The sequence below is a fragment of the Coregonus clupeaformis genome, chromosome 11 (genome assembly GCF_020615455.1).
Source record: "Coregonus clupeaformis isolate EN_2021a chromosome 11, ASM2061545v1, whole genome shotgun sequence".
NCBI classification, from domain to species: Eukaryota; Metazoa; Chordata; class Actinopteri; order Salmoniformes; family Salmonidae; genus Coregonus; species Coregonus clupeaformis.
The window spans coordinates 27,499,734-27,518,655 of record NC_059202.1 but is presented as its reverse complement, the minus strand read 5'-3'; the positions used below and the strand labels follow the sequence as shown (position 1 = coordinate 27,518,655).

At 41.8% G+C, this 18,922-nt stretch overlaps 1 protein-coding gene across 1 annotated transcript in view; it reads left to right on the top strand.

Annotated features, from left to right (window-relative positions):
• Positions 1-18,922, top strand: part of LOC121577417 (LIM domain containing preferred translocation partner in lipoma) — a 162,719-nt gene that overhangs the window by 117,701 nt on the left and 26,096 nt on the right. The window contains exons 4-5 of the mRNA XM_045223384.1: positions 11,830-12,129; positions 12,521-12,677. Coding sequence (XP_045079319.1) covers positions 11,830-12,129; positions 12,521-12,677 — 457 coding nt within the window. The remainder of the gene's footprint in view (positions 1-11,829; positions 12,130-12,520; positions 12,678-18,922) is intronic.

Here is an 18,922-nt window from a genome sequence, read left to right as displayed (position 1 = left end):
GAAAGCGAGTACAGTTCATTGTGATGCACTGTACCTGTCCATGTATGCATGTTGCGTGCGAATGCTTTCGTGATGAGAGGCAATAATTTCCATAGGCTCAGAAAAGGCTCCTGGGCTCTTTCAGTCATCAAGGCACCCCCCACCCTCCACCTCCCAAAATATATCAGTCTCGGGGGCTTTAGAAAAAAATAATCCATAAACACAATGTAGTAAAAACAAAGTGCCATCTGCCTCCACCTCACTGGGGACTGACTGACAGAGACACGGCTGACAGCCAAGTTCTCCAACATTGACTAACACTGACTAACATTCATCAATGGTTAGGCCTGGCATCGCTGTAGAATACCTGTCTAATCCCTCTAAAATTGAATACCTGTCTAATCCCTCTACAGTTGAATACCTGTCTAATCCCTCTAGACTTGAATACCTGTCTAATCCCTCTACAGTAGAATACCTGTCTAATCCCTCTACAGTAGAATACCTGTCTAATCCCTCTACAGTTGAATACCTGTCTAATCCCTCTAGACTTGAATACCTGTCTAATCCCTCTACAGTAGAATACCTGTCTAATCCCTCTACAGTAGAATACCTGTCTAATCCCTCTACAGTTGAATACCTGTCTAATCCATCTACAGTTGAATACCTGTCTAATCCCTCTACAGTAGAATACCTGTCTAATCCCTCTACAGTAGAATACCTGTTTAATCCCTCTACAGTTGAATACCTGTCTAATCCCTCTACAGTAGAATACCTGTCTAATCCCTCTACAGTTGAATACCTGTCTAATCCCTCTACAGTTGAATACCTGTCTAATCCCTCTACAGTAGAATACCTGTCTAATCCCTCTACAGTTGAATACCTGTCTAATCCCTCTACAGTTGAATACCTGTCTAATCCCTCTACAGTAGGATACCTGTCTAATCCCTCTAGATTTGAATACCTGTCTAATCCCTCTACAGTAGAATACCTGTCTAATCCCTCTACAGTAGCATACCTGTCTAATCCCTCTAGACTTGAATACCTGTCTAATCCCTCTAGACTTGAATACCTGTCTAATCCCGCTACAGTAGGATACATGTCTAATCCCTCTAGACTTGAATACCTGTCTAATCCCTCTACAGTAGAATACCTGTCTAATCCCTCTACAGTAGCATACATGTCTAATCCCTCTAGACTTGAATACCTGTCTAATCCCTCTAGATTTGAATACCTGTCTAATCCCTCTACAGTAGAATATCTGTCTAATCCCTCTACAGTAGAATACCTGTCTAATCCCTCTAGACTTGAATACCTGTCTAATCCCTCTACAGTAGAATACCTGTCTAATCCCTCTACAGTAGAATACCTGTCTAATCCCTCTACAGTAGAATACCTGTCTAATCCCTCTACAGTTGAATACCTGTCTAATCCCTCTACAGTTGAATACCTGTCTAATCCCTCTACAGTAGGATACCTGTCTAATCCCTCTATACTTGAATACCTGTCTAATCCCTCTACAGTAGAATACCTGTCTAATCCCTCTACAGTAGCATACATGTCTAATCCCTCTAGACTTGAATACCTGTCTAATCCCTCTAGACTTGAATACCTGTCTAATCCCTCTACAGTAGAATACCTGTCTAATCCCTCTACAGTAGAATACCTGTCTAATCCATCTACACTTGAATAGGTACAGGATGGCAACAACAACTGCCCGAGTTACACCAGGAACGCACAATCCCTCCATCAGTGCTCAAACTGTCCGCAATAGGCTGAGAGAGGCTGGACTGAGGGCTTGTAGGCCTGTTGTAAGGCAGGTCCTCACCAGACATCACCGGCAACAACGTCACCTATGGGCACAAACCCACCGTCGCTGGTCCAGACAGGACTGGCAAAAAGTGCTCTTCACTGACGAGTCGCGGTTTTGTCTCACCAGGGGTGATGGTCGGATTCGCGTTTATCGTCGAAGGAATGAGCGTTACACCGAGGCCTGTACTCTGGAGCGGGATCGATTTGGAGTTGGAGGGTCCGTCATGGTCTGGGGCGGTGTGTCACAGCATCATCGGACTGAGCTTGTTGTCATTGCAGGCAATCTCAACGCTGTGCGTTACAGGGAAGACATCCTCCTCCCTCATGTGGTACCCTTCCTGCAGGCTCATCCTGACATGACCCTCCAGCATGACAATGCCACCAGCCATACTGCTCGTTCTGTGCGTGATTTCCTGCAAGACAGGAATGTCAGTGTTCTGCCATGGCCAGCGAAGAGCCCGGATCTCAATCCCATTGAGCACGTCTGGTACCTGTTGGATCGGAGGGTGAGGGCTAGGGCCATTCACCCTAGAAATGTCTGGGAACTTGCAGGTGCCTTGGTGGAAGAGTGGGGTAACATCTCACAGAAAGAACTGGCAAATCTGGTGCAGTCCATGAGGAGGAGATGCACTGCAGTACTTAATGCAGCTGGTGGCCACACCAGATACTGACTGTTACTTTTGATTTTGACCCCCCCTTTGTTCAGGGACACATTATTCAATTTCTGTTAGTCACATGTCTGTGGAACTTGTTCAGTTTATGTCTCAGTTGTTTAATCTTATGTTCATACAAATATTTAAACATGTTAAGTTTGCTGAAAATAAACACAGTTGACAGTGAGAGGACGTTTCTTTTTTTGCTGAGTTAATATGTAGATATTACCTCCCTTTACCCCTACTATATGTACAGCGCATTCAGAAAGTATTCAGACCCCTTGACTTTTTCCACATTTTGTTATGTTACAGCCTTATTCTAAAATTGATTAAATTAATTATTTCCTCATCAATCTACACACAATACCCCATAATGACAAAGCAAAAACATGATTCGTTTTTTATTTTTTTTGCAAATGTATTACAAATATAAAACAGAAATACCTTATTTACATAACTATTCAGACCCTTTGCTATGAAATTGAGCTCAGGTGCATCCTGTTTCCATTGATCATCCTTGAGATGTTTCTAAAACTTGATTGGAGTCCACCTGTGGTAAATTCAATTGATTGGACATGATTTGGAAAGGCACACACCTGTCTATAGAAGATCCCACTGTTGACAGTTGACAACGACTCTATGCACACAGCCAAGACAAAGCAGGAGTGGCTTCGGGACAAGTCTCTGAATGTCCTTGAATGGCCCAGCCAGAGCCCGGACTTGAACCCGATCGAACATCTCTGGAGAGACCTGAAAATAGCTGTGCAGCGACACTCCCCGTCCAACCTGACAGAGCTTGAGAGGATCTGCAGAGAAGAATGGGAGAAACTCCCCAAATACAGGTGTGCCAAGCTTGTAGGGTCATACCCAAGAAGACTCGAGGCTTTAATCACAGCAAAAGGTGCTTCAACAAAGTGCTGAGTAAAGGGTCTGAATACGTATGTAAATGTGATATTTCAGTTTGGTATTTTTTATACATTTGCAAAAATGTCTAAAAACCTGTTTTTGTTTTGTCATTATGGGGCATTGTATGTAGATTGATGAGAGAAAAAAAAAGATTTAATCAATTTTAGAATAAAGCTTTAACGTAACAAAATGTTGAAAAAGTCTAGGGGTCTGAATACTTTCTGAATGCACTGTATATAGCCATGTTATTACCTGGTACACCTGCACATGGACTCAGTACTGGTACTTCCTGTATATAGCCATGTTATTACCTGGTACCCCTGCACATGGACTCAGTACTGGTACTTCCTGTATATAGCCATGTTATTACCTGGTACCCCTGCACATGGACTCAGTACTGGTACTTCCTGTATATAGCCATGTTATTACCTGGTACTTCCTGTATATAGCCATGTTATTACCTGGTACTTCCTGTATATAGCCATGTTATTGTTATTTTTACTCGTTATAGTTATTTGTTATTCACTGTGTATTACACCCCCTTCAGAACATATGCTGACTGAGTTGGAATTGGCTCCCCCCCCATCCACGATGGAAGGTCATTGGGTTCATGTGGCTCCGTCCCAAATGGTACCCTATTCCCCATAGTGCACTACTTCAGATCAGGGCTGACAGAGCTCTGGTCAAAAGTAGCGCACTATGTAGAGAATATGGGACCATTTGGGACTCAGGTGTGACTTTGTGTTACTGTTTGTGATTCTAGTCAAAAATTGAAATAGTCACACAAGGAATATCTGCGAGAATAAATGTTTATTTGCAGTATATTTTGATACTGAGGAATGAGTGCTCCCTCTGTGTGTCTAGGTGTCTCTCTGTGTATCTCTGTGTCTCTCTGTGTGTCTCTCTGTGTATCTCTGTGTCTCTGTGTCTGTCTCTGTGTATCTATGTGTCTCTCTGTGTATCTATGTGTCTCTCTGTGTCTCTGTGTATGTCTCTGTGTGTTTTGTCTGTCTCTCTGTGTGTCTCTCTGTGTCTCTGTGTATCTATGTGTCTCTCTGTGTCTCTGTGTCTGTCTCTGTGTTTCTCTGTGTGTCTCTCTGCGTCTCTCTGCGTCTCTGTGTCTCTGTGTTTCTCTGTGCGTCTTTGTGCGTCTCTGTGTGTCTCTCTGTGTCTCTCTGTGTCTCTGTGTATATATGTGTCTCTCTGTGTCTCTGTGTCTGTCTCTGTGTATCTATGTGTCTCTCTGTGTATCTATGTGTCTCTCTGTGTATCTATGTGTTTTTCTTTGTCTCTGTGTATGTCTGTGTGTCTCTGTGTCTCTCTGTGTGTCTCTCTGTGTCTCTGTGTGTCTCTGTGTTTCTCTGTGTCTCTTTCTGTGTTTCTCTGTGTGTCTCTGTGTCTCTCTGTGTGTCTCTCTGTGTTTCTGTGTGTCTCTGTGTTTCTCTGTGTCTCTCTGTGTGTCTCTCTGTGTTTCTGTGTGTCTCTGTGTTTCTCTGTGTCTCTTTCTGTGTTTCTCTGTGTGTCTCTCTGTGTCTCTGTGTGTCTCTGTGTTTCTCTGTGTGTCTCTGTGTGTCTCTGTGTGTCTGTGTTTCTCTGTGTGTCTCTGTGTTTCTCTGTGTTTCTCTGTGTGTCTCTGTGTTTCATTTTTTGTTTCTCTGTCTGTCTCTATGGACACACAAAGTTACCTCTCTCTCTCTCTCTCTCTCTCTCTCTCTCTCTCTCTCTCTCTCTCTTTGCTCTTTGTCTTGCTCTCTCTCTCTGTTATATGAATAAGTCTAGTTCACTTCAGAGCTGTGGCTGTGATGTACACACACACACAAACATACACACACACACACACACAGTCCCACACACTGCTACCCTGCTACATGCCCCCTGGGAGCCAAATGCATGGGAAGATGAGATTGAAAGTAGCATGTTAGAGAGGATATCTGTAGGGTTAAAGACACTGCAGCATTCATCATGTTAGAGAGGATATCTGTAGGGCTAAAGATGCTGCGGCATTCATCATGTTAGAGAGGATATCTGTAGGGTTAAAGATGCTGCAGCATTCATCATGTTAGAGAGGATATCTGTAGGGTCAAAGACGCTGCAGCATTCATCATGTTAGAGAGGATATCTGTAGGGTTAAAGACACTGCAGCATTCATCATGTTAGAGAGGATATCTGTAGGGCTAAAGATGCTGCAGCATTCATCATGTTAGAGAGGATATCTGTAGGGCTAAAGATGCTGCAGCATTCATCATGTTAGAGAGGATATCTGTAGGGCTAAAGATGCTGCAGCATTCATCATGTTAGAGAGGATATCTGTAGGGTTAAGCAGCGAACCACCTCTACATCTGTGTTGCTGCTTCATAAACCATCACTACATCTGTGTTGCTAGTTCATATACCACCACAACATCTGTGTTGCTGGTTCATTTACCACCACTACATCTGTGTTGCTTGTTCATATAGCAATATACCAATACCAATTTACATTTACGTCATTTAGCAGACGCTCTTATCCAGAGCGACTTACAGGAGCAATTAGGGTGAAGTGCCTTGCTCAGGGGCACATCGACAGATTTTTCACCTAGTCGGCTCGGGGATTAGAACCAGCGACCTTTCGGTTACTGGCACAACGCTCTTAACCACTAAGCTACCTGCCGCCCATTTACCACCACTATAGTTGTGTTGCTAGTTCATAAGTTGGACAGACAGTCCGGACTTCTGATTGAGGTAATGTCTTAGTTAGTTAGTTAGACTCCAATATCACAGTTATTAGAGTCATATGGTGTCTCTGTTAGATTAGTTTAGTGTGAGTGTCTGAGCATCATGAGTACAGCTGCACTGTTTGTAGGTGTTATGGTTTAGTTCATATTTATATTCAATGGTCCTCTAGTGTAGGGGCTGATGCTTCATTCACACACACACACACACACACACACACACACACACACACATTGAAAACATGTGACCTCGCTCGCTGTAATTTAACAAGTATCACATCACTCGGATAACATGGAAATAATTTCCGCTGTAGAACAAACTCTTTTCCTACAGATTGTATTCTGTTCCCAGTTTCATCACCTAATAAAACGATTGAATTTGTTCTCTTAATCTAAGTGCTGGAACATTCACCATGACAATGTAATTATTTTGAGGTCTCCCATTTGCATTTTCCAGTTCTCCGCTAAGTCAATGTTAGGTTCTAAGGCCTTTAAAGATAAATTAATAATCTAGAGTATTTAAAAACCATGAAACATTTAAATTGACTAATTTCACTTCCTGAAGGGCTTTTTTCTGTCTCTGTACATCTGCAGACAGACGCGTTATTAAATAAACATCACAAGCACTAATCAGTGAAACAGAAATCAGTTTGAGAGCGTGATGTATTTTCACGTGGTTGGTTCCTTTAGGGGTCCTCCTCCTCCGTTCCTCTCTCCTCTCTCCTCTATCTTCTCTCCTCGCTTATCTCCTCCTCTCTTCTCCTCTTCTCCTCTTCTCCTCCTCTCCTGTCTTCTCTCTTTTCTCCGCTCCTCTCTTCTCTTCTATCCTCCCCTCTCTCCTCTTCTCCTCTCTTCTCTCCTTCCTTCCCTCTCTTCTCTCCTCCCCTCGCTCCTCCTCTCTTCTCCTCTCCTCTTCTCTCCTCTACTCTTCTCTCCTCCCCTCTCTCCTCTTCTCCTCTCTTCTCTCCTTCCTTCCCTCTCTTCTCTCCTCCCCTCGCTCCTCCTCTCTTCTCCTCTCATCTTCTCTCCTCTCCTCTTCTCCTCCTCCCCTCTCTCCTCCTCTCCTCTCTTCTCTTTACTCCTATCCTCTCCTCTGCTTGGCCTTCGCTCGTCAGATTATCTGGAGTTGGTTTGGGAGACTCTCAGTCACATGTAAAAAATGTATCTCACTCCATGAACACCTGTCTCTTCTCTGGATGCATTGGGATAATTATTATTATCCATGTTGTATTACTAGTGAAGTCAGTTTGTCCTTCATCATCGGCACAATAATGTTCTTTAAGAATTCCTCCACTGTGTTTAAGATGGAACGCGCAAGGAACAAAGACTGTAATGTATTCACCTTGACACTCAATCACTCTTTGGTCATTAACAATAGAAAGCTATCGAAACCATTGAGGTTCATAGCTAATACATGCTCATGTTTTCACCCGCTTTCATGACCAACATTGTGTATAGTTTTTAACAAAGCATGTAAGAGTACATGAACACTGCAGTAACATTAGTAATTGATTCCTTTTTCACCCCGAGGCACCAACCTAATAAGATCAGCCAAGGTTAATGACAGATCTTTTTTAGGTCGTCTGAGAATCTGACACCAATAAGAGAAACGCTGGTTGTAGATGACATATTTTAGTGTAGTTGTGTGGATGGGACATGGGAGACACTGCGTTACACAACACCGGGCCTGTACTGTTATAGGATGTAAAACAGACATCCTGGAAAATCATTGTATCTTACAATTCAACTGCGCTCATTATTTTTTTTAACTTAATGATCCTGTCTTGGTAACCAAATCAAACGGCCTTGTGTGGGGAAAAAGGTCACCCAAAAAAACATAGAAAATGGAACAGATTGTGACCAAGCAGTTCTGCTGAGACATTCTCTGTGCTGTGTTGAACCCCTCAGGAACTCCTGACCTAGGCTCCGTCTTTTTTTGACCAGGGCCCTGGTTTAAAGTAGTGCACTATATAGGGAATAGGGTGCCATTCTCTGGTCTAAAGTAGTGCACTATATAGGGAATAGGGTGCCATTCTCTGGTCTAAAGTAGTGCACTATATAGGGAATAGGGTGCCATTCTCTGGTCTAAAGTAGTGCACTATATAGGGAATAGGGTGCCATTCTCTGGTCTAAAGTAGTGCACTATATAGGGAATAGGGTGTCATTCTCTGGTCTAAAGTAGTGCACTATATGGGAATAGGGTGCCATTCTCTGGTCTAAAGTAGTGCACTATATAGGGAATAGGGTGCCATTCTCTGGTCTAAAGTAGTGCACTATATAGGGAATAGGGTGCCATTCTCTGGTCTAAAGTAGTGCACTATTATAGGGAATAGGGTGCCATTCTCTGGTCTAAAGTAGTGCACTACATAGGGAATAGGGTGCCATTCTCTGGTCTAAAGTAGTGCACTATATAGGGAATAGGGTGCCATTTGAGTCGCATCCATTCTCTGTACTGCATTGAGAACGGTGAGGAACTCCTATCAGAAGTCAGAGTGAAGTTGTTTTCCCATAGTGGCCTCATCCCTCTTCCCTCCGTCCTGGCCTGGGATCACCAATACAACACATCTTTAATTCACTAAACTGAGAGGCATTGAACCACGACATACCAGTGTCACAAGCCTAAGATTTGTGTCACAGCCCTCGTGTGGGAAAAAGACACCCCAAAACATAGAAATTGGGCACGCTGATGGTGAGATATTGCACTGCAATGAGTCAGTGAGGAACTTGTGTCCTGTACTGAGAGTCCAGTTCTTTCCTCTTCCCTCCCAGGGATCACCAATACAACACATCTCTGGGATTTAGCACCGTCCCCTCCACAGCCAGCTTGAGTCAGCACAATTGTCCTGTAGCACTGCCAACGTACTGTCATTGGCATCTTCTGCCCAACAATTTATCCCCTCCCTCCTTCCTTCCTTCCCTCCCTCCCTCCCTCCCTCCCTCCCTCCCTCCCTGCTAGAGTGCTTTATTAGTCTTAGTTTATGGCTGGAGGAATGGGGCCAGGACAGTGAGGGCCTCTGCTGTTGAGGGATTGAGTCCCAAACGGCACTACTTTGGTCAAAAGTAGTGCACTATATATGGATTAGGGTGCCATTTGGGACTCATGCCTAGTTAGTCTGGAGATTAATATGGAGGAAGCAGGCTGGGTAGTTAGTCTGGAGATTAATATGGAGGAAGCAGGCTGGGTAGTTAACCTGGAGATTAATATGGAGGAAGCAGGCTGGGTAGTTAGCCTGGAGATTAATATGGAGGAAGCAGGCTGGGTAGTTAGTCTGGAGATTAATATGGAGGAAGCAGGCTGGGTAGTTAACCTGGAGATTAATATGGAGGAAGCAGGCTGGGTAGTTAGTCTGGAGATTAATATGGAGGAAGCAGGCTGGGTAGTTAGTCTGGAGATTAATATGGAGGAAGCAGGCTGGGTAGTTAGCCTGGAGATTAATATGGAGGAAGCAGGCTGGGTAGTTAGTCTGGAGATTAATATGGAGGAAGCAGGCTGGGTAGTTAGCCTGGAGATTAATATGGAGGAAGCAGGCTGGGTAGTTAGTCTGGAGATTAATATGGAGGAAGCAGGCTGGGTAGTTAGTCTGGAGATTAATATGGAGGAAGCAGGCTGGGTAGTTAACCTGGAGATTAATATGGAGGAAGCAGGCTGGGTAGTTAGCCTGGAGATTAATATGGAGGAAGCAGGCTGGGTAGTTAGTCTGGAGATTAATATGGAGGAAGCAGGCTGAGTAGTTAACCTGGAGATTAATATGGAGGAAGCAGGCTGGGTAGTTAGTCTGGAGATTAATATGGAGGAAGCAGGCTGGGTAGTTAGTCTGGAGATTAATATGGAGGAAGCAGGCTGGGTAGTTAACCTGGAGATTAATATGGAGGAAGCAGGCTGGGTAGTTAGTCTGGAGATTAATATGGAGGAAGCAGGCTGGGTAGTTAGCCTGGAGATTAATATGGAGGAAGCAGGCTGGGTAGTTAGTCTGGAGATTAATATGGAGGAAGCAGGCTGGGTAGTTAGCCTGGAGATTAATATGGAGGAAGCAGGCTGGGTAGTTAGTCTGGAGATTAATATGGAGGAAGCAGGCTGGGTAGTTAGCCTGGAGATTAATATGGAGGAAGCAGGCTGGGTAGTTAGTCTGGAGATTAATATGGAGGAAGCAGGCTGGGTAGTTAACCTGGAGATTAATATGGAGGAAGCAGGCTGGGTAGTTAGCCTGGAGATTAACATGGAGGAAGCAGGCTGGGTAGTTAGCCTGGATATTAATATGGAGGAAGCAGGCTGGGTAGTTAGCCTGGAGATTAATATGGAGGAAGCAGGCTGGGTAGTTAGCCTGGAGATTAATATGGAGGAAGCAGGCTGGGTAGTTAGCCTGGAGATTAATATGGAGGAAGCAGGCTGGGTAGTTAGTCTGGAGATTGATATGGAGGAAGCAGGCTGGGTAGTTAGTCTGGAGATTAATATGGAGGAAGCAGGCTGGGTAGTTAGTCTGGAGATTAATATGGAGGAAGCAGGCTGGGTAGTTAGCCTGGAGATTAATATGGAGGAAGCAGGCTGGGTAGTTAGCCTGGAGATTAATATGGAGGAAGCAGGCTGGGTAGTTAGTCTGGAGATTGATATGGAGGAAGCAGGCTGGGTAGTTAGTCTGGAGATTAATATGGAGGAAGCAGGATGGGTAGTTAGCCTGGAGATTAATATGGAGGAAGCAGGCTGGGTAGTTAGTCTGGAGATTAATATGGAGGAAGCAGGCTGGGTAGTTAGTCTGGAGATTAATATGGAGGTAGCAGGCTGGGTAGTTAGTCTGGAGATTGATATGGAGGAAGCAGGCTGGGTAGTTAGCCTGGAGATTAATATGGAGGAAGCAGGCTGGGTAGTTAGCCTGGAGATTAATATGGAGGAAGCAGGCTGGGTAGTTAGTCTGGAGATTGATATGGAGGAAGCAGGCTGGGTAGTTAGCCTGGAGATTAATATGGCGGAAGCAGGCTGGGTAGTTAGTCTGGAGATTAATATGGAGGAAGCAGGCTGGGTAGTTAGTCTGGAGATTAATATGGAGGAAGCAGGCTGGGTAGTTAGTCTGGAGATTAATATGGAGGAAGCAGGTTGGGTAGTTAGTCTGGAGATTGATATGGAGGAAGCAGGCTGGGTAGTTAGTCTGGAGATTAATATGGAGGAAGCAGGATGGGTAGTTAGCCTGGAGATTAATATGGAGGAAGCAGGCTGGGTAGTTAGCCTGGAGATTAATATGGAGGAAGCAGGCTGGGTAGTTAGTCTGGAGATTAATATGGAGGAAGCAGGCTGGGTAGTTAGTCTGTAGATTAATATGGAGGAAGCAGGCTGGGTAGTTAGCCTGGAGATTAATATGGAGGAAGCAGGCTGGGTAGTTACTTTACTGTGAGCCATAGTATCAATAAATAGCTCAGTAGTCCAGATGCTGTCCAGCCCCTAGCATCAGCCTAGGCATTTAACAGGGCTTCATCATAGTACTGGTCAATGACTGAAGTATATGGAACCTGTTTTCAGGTGTAAATCATATTTTATTTTGGACTTGAGTCTGGCTTTATGCTCAAAAGGTGATTAGATAAGATAATAATTCATTTTTCTTCTGCGCGGTAACTTCATTTGTGATGCAAGAGATATGCAAGACAGTGATGTTATGATAGATATTGTATTTTGTAACTGGCTATATTTAATGTTGGATGAACAGAGGTAAAGGAGGCACACTCAGTGTTCTGCAGAGGATTAAAGGAAAGGATGTTTGAATTAAAACTCATTCTATTTTACAGAACTCTGTAACTCTTCCATCTTCCAACTCTGGAACTCTGACCGGTCCCAACGCTCCGGTGACAGGGTACAAGCGTATGGTCATCCCCACCCAGCCTCCTCTGACGGCCACCAAGAAGTCCTCTCCCAAGGCCGGGGCCCCAGGCGGAACACTGCCCCGGCCCCAAGCGGAAAACTCCTCCTCCGCTCCCCTCTCCTCAGCCTCCGTAGTGGCCAGGCCTCCGTTCCAGACGGCCCCCCAGCCCGTCCCAGCCTCCTACACCACAGCCTCCACCCCCAGCCAGCCCACCTTCAACGTACAGGTATCAATCAATTTATATATCAATAATTTAACCAATCTATCTCTCTTTATTGTCCCAATTGGGAAACGTTTAGGGTAAGAAACAACATTAAAGCTATAACAACCATACAAAATATAATCAATAGATCACAAAGAGATCACTTACAGTCATTGCTATCAAATCCTTGATCCTATCCTACTGCGAATTTATTATTGGGCGCTGCACTGCAGCTGAGTGCGTCTCACAGGGGTTGGGATAAAGGAACAATTGCAAAACTCAAGAGTAATCTTCTTCTTCTTCTTCTGCTTCTTCTGCTTCTTCTTCTTCTTCTTCTTCTTCTTCTTCTTCTTCTTCTTCCTCTTCCTCTTCTTCTTCTTCTTCTTCTTCTTCTTCTTCTTCTTCTTCTCCCCAGGTGAGGTCTGCCCAGCCCGGACCCCAGCACCAGTCCTCTGGGCCCCCCCAGCAGTTTGCCCAGCAGCCCAACCGGAGCCCGGCCCAGTACATGTCGGCCCAGCCCAGGGGCCCTGACTTCGCCTATGGGCCTCCCCATCCAGGCTTCGCCCCTCAAGGTGACTACCCTACCGGACATCAGGGTTGAGGTCAATTCCAATTTAATTCGAAATATCCAATTCAATTCTTGAATTCACTCATGAAGTGGAGAATTGACATTGAATTCAATTCGAAATTTCAACAATCTTAAGGTTATGGAATTGGAATTAGACTGTTTGAATTGGAATTGAATTGGAATTGTACAACATTCTTTTCATTTTTTTTTATGGATTTTTAATTTCCCAGTTAATGGATTTGTTTTTAATAATTTCATCTTGTAGTTTTATATTTCCAGTATAGATAGGATGTCTGAACAGTGGCATGATCCAGGGGGTTTTCAAACTTGGGTCCATGGCCCCGAGGTACTGCAGGGGGTCCGCAAATGTTTTTATATTTAGTTCTTTTAGAAAAATATTTTTGGGGGGAATATCGCGAGCTGCAACAGAATATCATTGTGGATACCATTTTTATGTCTCTGCGTCCAGTATGAACGAAGTTAGAGGTAGTTTCACGAGCCAATGCTAACTAGCATTAGCGCAATTACCGGAAGTCTACAGGAACAGTTAGCATGCTAGCCATTGGAGCTAATTACAGGTTTTTTTCTTTATAGGAAATTCTTAAAACGGGCCGACTAAGTGGTAATTTTCGGGATGCAAAAACAGTTTCAGTGTCAACATAAATTACCAAAACAAGATAGAAAGCCCAAGATATTGAACTATATATATATATATTTTAAATAATACAATCTTTGAGAACTAACAATCAAATATAATATCGACAGTCAGGGAGGGAGAATCTAAAATAAAAAAAACGGGCATTCCGGGCACATGCCCATTGATTTTGTTATAATGTTTGAGCAGAGGAGCACAGCATTAGCCATGCATAGAATTGCAGGAAATTTGTTTTTAAACTACAACATTGTCTCTCAGCTCCTTGCCAAACTGTGTAGAATTGCTGGAAATTATCTTCAAAACTGCAAGGTTTTCTCTCAGCTCAATGTAAAAATGTGTAGAATTGCAGAACAGTTTATTTACAACCGCAATTGAGGATACTATTGAATTGGGAATTGAATTCTTGGAATTTACCTAACATTGAAATTGAGAGGAATTTAATGAATTCAATTCAAAGGGCTTTATTGCCATGGGAAACATATGTTTACATTGCCAAAGCAAGTGAAATAGATAATAATCAAAAGTGAGATAAACCATAATGGCTATTACATTTACATTTTAGTAGACACTTTAGTAGTGACTGGATACATTTTTGTACTTTTTCCCGTACTGGTCCCCGTCGGGAATCGAACCCACAACCCTGGCGTTGCAAGTGACATTCTCTACCAACTGAGCCACGTGGGACCATCAAAAACCATCAGAAATTAACAGTAAACATTACTGACTTGAAACTTGTATCTCATTATGGTGTATGGTGAAATAAGTATAGCCAGTTATAATTGTAATGGCTTAGCTGATAATAACAAAAGAAGAACAATATTTACATGGCTCCAAGAGAAGGAATATAATATCTATTGTTTACAGGAAACTCATTCAACAATTCCAGATGAAGTAGCGTGGAAAAAGGAATGGGGGGGGGGGAATATACTTCTCCCATGGGCAAAGAAATTCAAAAGGGGTGATGATATTAATTAATAGTAATTTCGATCCGAATGTGCAAATTGTCCAAATAGATACGCAAGGTAGATGGATTATTTTAAATATGTTATTGGACCATAAACAGATATGGCTCATTAATCTTTACGGACCAAATAATGATGATCCACAATTATTTGACAATATATATAATAAATGATCAAGCCTGCAAGCAACTCAAGACAATATTATTATGGTGGGGGATTATAATACTGTTTTAAATAGCTCAATGGACCGTAAATGAAATCACACCACAAACAATCACCCACATGCTCTTAAGGAAATTGTGAATGTCATGGATACATTAGAACTAGTAGATATATGGAGGCTTAAATATACTGATCTAGTGAGATATACATGGCGGAGACTCAATCAAGCTAGTCGTCTTGACTTCTTTCTTATCTCATTCTCGTTGGCACCAAAAGTAAAAAAAAAAAGTGTTGATAGGGGACAGAATGTGGTCAGACCATCATATAATAGGCATATACATTACTCTTACTGAATTTCCACGTGGGCGAGGATATTGGAAATGTAATCAAAGCCTATTGGATGATAATTTATTTATAATTAGAACAAAGGAATTTATAACTGACTTTTTCCAACATAACATAGGTACAGCGAATCCCCTTATTGTATGGGACACCTTTAAATGTGCCTTTAGAGGCCATGCAATTCAGTACTCATCTCGAAAACAAAAGCAATTTAGGTCAAAAGAGTTTATACTAAGAAAGGAAATAGAAAGTCTAACAGAACAGATAGATGGCAATAAAAACTGTAACATAGAGGCTCAGAATAAATTAGAGGAAAAACAAAAAGAAATTGAGAAACTTATTCAAGAAAGATCAAGTGTAATATATTATAAAAATAAAGCAAACTGGATGGAATATGGGGAAAAATTCTTTTTTAATCTTCAACATAGGAATGCTAGCAAAAATAACTTAATGAAACTGGATACAATTGACAGTCACCCATAATTCACCAAATGATATTTTGAAGGAAGAAACAAAGTACTTTAAGCATATGTTTTCTTTTCAGTCGCCTCCATCTCCTCTAACTGAAGCTAATTGTAGAGATTTTTTTTCTATTGATAATGTCAAATTAACAGCCACACAGAAAGACTCATGTTAAGGTGAAATTACAGAGGAGGAACTTCTTGATGCAATTAAAGACTTTAAGTCTGGGAAAACTCCAGGGTTGGATGGAATACCAGTCAAGGTATACCAAACCTTTTTTGATATAAAGTGGGGGAAAAAAGTATTTAGTCAGCCACCAATTGTGCAAGTTCTCCCACTTAAAAAGATGAGAGAGGCCTGTAATTTTCATCATAGGTACACGTCAACTATGACAGACAAAATGAGAAAAAATAATCCAGAAAATCACATTGTAGGATTCTTTATGAATTTATTTGCAAGTTATGGTGGAAAATAAGTATTTGGTCAATAACAAAAGTTTCTCAATACTTTGTTAAATACCATTTGTTGGCAATGACACAGGTCAAACGTTTTCTGTAAGTCTTCACAAGGTTTTCACACACTGTTGCTGGTATTTTGGCCCATTCCTCCATGAAGATCTCCTCTAGAGCAGTGATGTTTTGGGGCTGTCGCTGGGCAACACAGACTTTCTACTCCCTCCAAAGATTTTCTATGGGGATGAGATCTGGAGACTGGCTAGGCCACTTCAGGACCTTGAAATGCTTCTTACGAAGCCACTCCTTCGTTGCCCGGGCGGTGTGTTTGGGATCATTGTCATGCTGAAAGACCCAGCCACGTTTCATCTTCAATGCCCTTGCTGATGGAAGGAGGTTTTCACTCAAAATCTCACAATACATGGCCCCATTCATTCTTTCCTTTACACGGATCAGTCGTCCTGGTCCCTTCGCAGAAAAACAGCCCCAAAGCATGATGTTTCCTCCCCCATGCTTCACAGTAGGTATGGTGTTCTTTGGATGCAACTCAGCATTATTTGTCCTCCAAACACGACGAGTTGAGTTTTTACCAAAAAGTTATATTTTGGTTTCATCTGACCATATGACATTCTCCCAATCCTCTTCTGGATCATCCAAATGCACTCTAGCAAACTTCAGATGGGCCTGGACATGTACTGGCTTAAGCAGGGGGACACATCTAGCACTGCAGGATTTGAGTCCCTGGCGGCGTAGTGTTTTACTGATGGTAGGCTTTGTTACTTTGGTCCCAGCTCTCTGCAGGTCATTCACTAGGTTCCCCCGTGTGGTTCTGGGATTTTTGCTCACCGTTCTTGTGATCATTTTGATCCCACGGGGTGAGATCTTGCGTGGAGCCCCAGATCGAGGGAGATTATCAGTGGTCTTGTATGTCTTCCATTTCCTAATAATTGCTCCCACAGTTGATTTCTTCAAACAAGGCTGCTTACCTATTGCAGATTCAGTCTTCCCAGCCTGGTGCAGGTCTACAATTTTGTTTCTGCTGTCCTTTGACAGCTCTTTGGTCTTGGCCATAGTGGAGTTTGGAGTGTGACTGTTTGAGGCTGTGGACAGGTGTATTTTATACTGATAACAAGTTCAAATAGGTGCCATTAATACAGGTAACGAGTGGAGGACAGAGGAGCCTCTTAAAGAAGAAGTTACAGGTCTGTGAGAGCCAGAAATCTTGCTTGTTTGTAGGTGACCAAATACTTATTTTCCACCATAATTTGCAAATAAATTCATAAAAAAATCGTACAATGTGATTTTCGGGAGATTTTTTTTCAATTTGTCTGTCATAGTTGACGTGTACCTATGATGAAAATTACAGGCCTCTCTCATCTTTTTCAAGTGGGAGAACTTGCACAATTGGTGGCTGACTAAATACTTTTTTCCCCCACTGTACTAAGAGGACCGTTATTAGCATGTTTTAACATTTGAAACCCCACCTCTTTAAGGAACACCTGGGATAGGATAAAGTAATCATTCTACCCCCAAAAAAAAAAAAAAAAAAAAAGTATAATTGTAAAGTGGTTATCCCACTGGCTATAGGGTGAATGCACCAATTTGTAGTCGCTCTGGATAAGAGCGTCTGCTAAATGACGTAAATGTGCCCTTGAGCAAGGCACTTAACCCTAATTGCTCCTGTAAGTCGCTCTGGATAAGAGCGTCTGCTAAATGACTAAAATGTAAATGTAAAAATGTTAACCACTCCTATGTAAATGGTAGATTATCTGACACTCAAGAAGAAGGTCTGATCTCATTATTACTGAAAGAGGATACAAGTGGAAAATATAAAGATCCAGTCCATTTACAAAATTGGAGGCCCCTTACACTTCAGTGTTGTGATGCAAAAATCCTAGCAAAATGTATAGCGCATAGAATTAAAGGAATTTAAGGTATTGTCGGACATTATTCATTCTAAATCAGACAGGTTTTTTACATGGAAGATACATTGGAGATAATATAAGGCAAGTACTGGAAACAATAGAACACTATGAAAAATCTGGGAAACCAGGCCTGCTATTCATAGCAGACTTCGAAAAGGCATTTGATAAAGTACGACTGGGGTTTATATATAAATGCCTGGAGCATTTCAATTTTGGAGAATCTCTTATAAAATGGGTTAAAATCATGTATAGTAAACCTAGGTGTAAAATAGTAAATAATGGCTATTTCTCAGAAAGTTTTAAACTGTCAAGAGGAGTGAAACAAGGTTGTCCACTATCGGCATATCTATTTATTGTGGCCATCGAGATGTTAGCTATTAAAATCAGATCCAATAATAATATCAGAGGATTAGAAATACAGGGCTTAAAAACAAAGGTGTCATTGTACGCTGATGATTCATGTTTTCTTTTAAATCCACAACTAGAATCCCTCCACAGCCTCATAGAGGATCTAGATAAATTTTCTAACCTTTCTGGATTACAACCAAATTATGACAAATGTACTATATTACATATTGGATCACTAAAAAATAAAAAATGTACATTACCATGTAGTTTACCAATAAAATGGTCTGATGGTGATGTGGATATACTCGGAATACATATCCCAAAGGAAATAAATGATCTCACTTCAATACATTTTAATAGAAAGTTAGCAAAAATAGATAAGATCTTACTACCATGGAAAGGAAAATACCTGTCAATTTGTGGAAAAATCACCCTGATTAACTCTTTAGTATTATCCCAGTTTACCTATTTGCTTATGGTCTTGCCGACGCCTAGCGAACAGTTTTTTAAATTATATGAGAAAAAAAATATTCAATATTATTTGGAACGGCAAGCCAGACAAAATTAAAAGAGCATATTTATATAATGAATATGAATTCGGAGGACAGAAATTATTAAATATTAAAGCATTAGACCTATCACTAAAAGCTTCAGTCATACAAAAGTTATACTTAAATCCGAACTGGTTCTCAAGCAAATTAGTAAGATTCTCTCACCCAATGTTCAAGAAAGGCCTTTTTCCCTTTATTCAGATTACAACTTCTCACTTTCAGTTATTTAAAAAGGAAATAATCTCCCAAATGTCACTATTTCTAAAACAAGCCATAGAAAGTTGGTTGCAATTTCAATTTAATCCTCCAGAAACGACAGAACAAAATAATGCAACAAATATTGTGGTTAAATTCAAATATACTAATTGACAAAAAAACTTTATTTTTTGA